At 40.1% G+C, this 4,244-nt stretch overlaps 1 protein-coding gene across 1 annotated transcript in view; it reads left to right on the top strand.

The window, feature by feature from the left end:
- The window catches only part of LOC107740799 (DNA-binding protein SATB1-like), a 47,820-nt gene that overhangs the window by 15,263 nt on the left and 28,313 nt on the right, over positions 1-4,244 (top strand). Inside the window, exon 7 of the mRNA XM_016553299.1 lies at positions 1,268-1,345. Coding sequence (XP_016408785.1) covers positions 1,268-1,345 — 78 coding nt within the window. The remainder of the gene's footprint in view (positions 1-1,267; positions 1,346-4,244) is intronic.

Raw genomic sequence — 4,244 nt, 5'->3', positions numbered from 1 at the left:
TCTGTCTGTCTGTCTGTCTGTCTGTCTTTCTTTCTTTGTTTGTCTGACTGTCTTTCTGTCTGTCTGTCTTTCTGTCTGACTGTCTTCTGACTGTCTGTCTATCTGACTGTCTCTCTGTCTGTCTGTATCTGCCTGTCTGTCTATCTGACTATTCGTCTATCGATCGATCTGTCTGTCTCTCTGTCTATATATGTATATCTGTCTATCTGTCTCGCTGTCTGTCTCTCTGTCTATGTCTTTGTCTACCTATATTTGCTTCACTGACTATTCATTTGACTATCTATCTATCTATCTATCTATCTATCTATTATCTATCTATCTATCTATCTATCTATCTGTCTATAGCTCCCTATCTGTTTATCTGACTGTCTCTCTGTCTGTCTGTATCTGCCTGTCTATCTATCTGACTATTCATCTGTCGATCGATCTGTCTGTCTCTCTGTCTATATATGTATATCTGTCTATCTGTCTCGCTGTCTGTCCCTCTGTCTATGTCTTTGTCTACCTATATTTGCTTCACTGACTATTCATTTGACTATATATCGATCTATCTATCTATCTATCTATCTATCTATCTATCTGTCTATAGCTCCCTATCTGTCGATCTGACTGTCTCTCTGTCTGTCTGTATCTGCCTGTCTATCTATCTGACTATTCGTCTGTCGATCGATCTGTCTGTCTCTGTCTATATATGTATATCTGTCTCGCTGTCTGTCTCTCTGTCTATGTCTTTGTCTACCTATATTTGCTTCACTGACTTATTTATTTTGACTATTTATCTCTCTGTTGATCGATCTGTCTGCATCTCTATCTGTCCATTTTATGTCTGTGTATCAATTGACTATTTGTTTGCCTGTCTGTCTGTCTGTCTCTTTATATGTCTGTGTATATCTGCCTGACTGTCTATCTAGTCTTTTCCTTGTCTACTCATTTTCAATATGCCTCATTTGTTTATTCTTTAGATTCAGTTAAAATCGTATAATCATATATCTGTCAAATATAGATCTATGTTTAAGACAAAAAGCCTTTTTGACTTAAATTCCGTCGTTGCCATGCAAATAATAATCAACAGCACTGTGATTTTGAGCTTTTCAAGTGTTCAAACACGCACCTGTCAGTCAGTCAGTCAGGTTGTTATGCTGCAGCTCTTGACATCTGCCTCTTGTTTCCTGTTCACACGTTCACTTTTACCCCCACTAACACTCTCTCTTTCTCTCTCCACACCTGTGAATGCGTGTGTTGCGTGTTTGTGTGTTCGTCTGCGCAGTCGTGCGCCAGCCCTCCCAGCTGGAGGGCTACCTGGGGACGTGTGTCCTCCACGACAGTCCACGTGCCACCACGTTAGGTAGGTCACATGACGCACCGCAACCCTCCCCACCTTATTATTCACGAGCGAATGTGCTCACATTCTGACGGCGGCGACACTGTCACGGCAGGCCGAGAACCGCGTGAGCAAGACGATTAGCGTCAGATGACACAGTCTGCCATGATAAAAACTTACACACAATGTACAAACCCAACAAACAATTTGGTCTTTTGTTATGACACTAAATGTCTGCCAAGTCAAATCAAATTTGTTTGTATAGCACTTTTTACAATACACATTGTTCAAAGCAGCTTTACAGAAAATCATATTAATGTTTATAATATCTTAATGGCTTCATGCTTTATAGTCGCTTTAGCAGATTACAGCTGGGCAATAATATAGTTTACATTTTGGAATGATATAAGCAGTTGAGACTTATTTTGACATTTGACATACATCTGCTATTTTGATATATATGTATATATAGACAATCAATCTTTTGAAATTTGTTATATAGTGATATAACTCTTTAAGTGACTGTACTGTATGTGTCCAGGTGTATAAACTTGCATATGTGTATCATATATACTTATTTTGCAATTGCAAATTGCCTTATTTTGAAAGGTTTCTTTTTTTGGGGGGGTTTCATTTTGTCCTAATCAAGCAAGTTTCTAGCTATAAGAAATATATCTGTCCACACTGAATGCAAAAAATGCTTTTCTAAAAATCACAGCCAATCAGAACTTTTTGAACACAGTTTGATGTTTAATATAAAATTATGCGCAGCAGGATTTTAAGCCATTGAGATTATTATGGGTGGGGCTTGTAGCTGGGATGTTACGGGGAATCTACTTTTATGCATTTGGCAGATGCTTTCATAAATTTAGTTGTCGTCTTGAACTAAATTGATCTGAATAATTACACTGCTTCATAACTGAAATTGAAGAATTCTGTATTATTAAAGAATCCATAGTTCGCCCCAAAATGAAAACTGTCATCATTTACTCACCCTCATGTTGTTCCAAACCTGTATGAGTTTCCTTCTTCTGTTGAACACTAAAGAAAACATTCTGAAGAATGTTGGTAACCAAACAGTTGCTGGTGGCCATTGACTTCCATAGTATTTTTTTCCTACTATGGAAGTCAATGGCTACTAGTAACTGTTTGGTTACTAATATTATTCAAAATATCATATTTTGTGCTCTGCCCTCCATACTGTCTGTAAGATTGTGATGGAGTTGTGCGGCGGGCATGATAGTGGGTGATGGGCATTGTATATATATATATATATATATATATATATAAAATGAAAATATGTCATTTACATTTTTTGAATTTATATGTATTTTTATTTATTTATTTATTTATTTTTTGAAAACTGAGCTTTTGTTTAGACTAACATCATCAGCAGCTTTTATTGAGGCAAGCCAAACCCTGTTTATTAACATGCTTCATCTTCTTTGTGTCCACCTATAGCTGAGATGGACAGTCTGTCTGATCTTTCTCCACCCGGAACCAACCACCTCAGCTTCAGTCAGCAACCCATCCCGGGCAGCACGGCCGAGCAGTCCCCGTCCCCGGTGCCCCTGTCCCACAGCAGTCAGGCCCCCGGCCGCGCTCAGCTCCCCGGCCTGCACCCCGGCCTGGTGTCAAAATGAAAACTGTCATCATTTACTCACCCTCATGTTGTTCCAAACCTGTATGAGTTTCCTTCTTCTGTTGAACACTAAAGAAAACATTCTGAAGAATGTTGGTAACCAAACAGTTGCTGGTGGCCATTGACTTCCATAGTATTTTTTTCCTACTATGGAAGTCAATGGCTACTAGTAACTGTTTGGTTACTAATATTATTCAAAATATCATATTTTGTGCTCGACAGAAAAACACAACATGAGGGTGAGTAAATGATGATTTTTTTGGGTGAACTATCCCTTTTTAAGGCTGTTATTTTCCTGTTTATTGCTGTGATGCTGTTTTGAAACAGTGTGTACTGTATGAAGCTCTACATAAATACATTTGACTTGACTTTTATCCAAAGCGACTTATATTGCATTCAGGTTATACATTTAATCAGTTCGTGCATTCCCTGGGAATCGAACCCATGACCTTGGCATTGCTTTATTGTCTAAACTGCAGGAATGCAAAACTACGGCGTAGTTATGCCAAGGTTATGGGTTCCCAACTCCCAAAGAACGCTGTGAATGATACAGTGCATGTCTTGAATGCATTCCCTATTGTAACTGGTGCGCAGTGAGTTGCGTTTCGCAAGTGGTCAGCGAGAGGCCGGTCTCGCAAGATCTTGCGGAGTGTGGCGAGCCGTCTCTCCTATTGAAATGCAGCCGGGCTGGAGAGCGAGCGCCCGCCGTGCCGTGGGGTTTTACCTCCCTCCCCTCAGCCCACATTCTCTCTTCCATTGTGCTCCTAATCCCAGCCTGCTTTGTGGCGAATTCCACAGGAGGGACTCCGGTTCTCTGTCTGTGTCGCCGCCGCTGCAAACGTGGCCCGCGGACGCTTTCTTCCAACCTTTTCAATTTGCATGGAAAAGCGTGTGCCCCCCAGCAGTTTTCAACACCAAAAAGACAACTGAGAGGCACACCGTAACATGAGGGGGATTATGGGAGAGCTTTGATTATTACCCAATTTTTTTGTTTGTTTTTTTTTCTTTCCCTCTCACTTTCTGCTGATATTGAAAAGAACAGCCGCGGCTTTGTGCTCGCTGTCAGTTAAGACACATGTTTGCGTCCTTGTGCTTATTGTGCATATCTCTGGAGAGTTTCCATGCGCTTAATCTGGTTTTTATCTTCTTGTTGAAATATTTATATTTTGATGATTTGCCATAATGCTTTTTTTTGCACTCCATAAAATCTGTAAGATTGTGATGGAGTTGTGCGGCGGGCATGATAGTGGGTGATGGGCATTGTATATATATATATATATA

This window comes from Sinocyclocheilus rhinocerous, unplaced genomic scaffold, assembly GCF_001515625.1.
Source record: "Sinocyclocheilus rhinocerous isolate Xijiao unplaced genomic scaffold, SAMN03320098_v1.1 scaffold5975, whole genome shotgun sequence".
NCBI classification, from domain to species: Eukaryota; Metazoa; Chordata; class Actinopteri; order Cypriniformes; family Cyprinidae; genus Sinocyclocheilus; species Sinocyclocheilus rhinocerous.
This window is presented reverse-complemented; position numbering and strand designations above follow the sequence as displayed.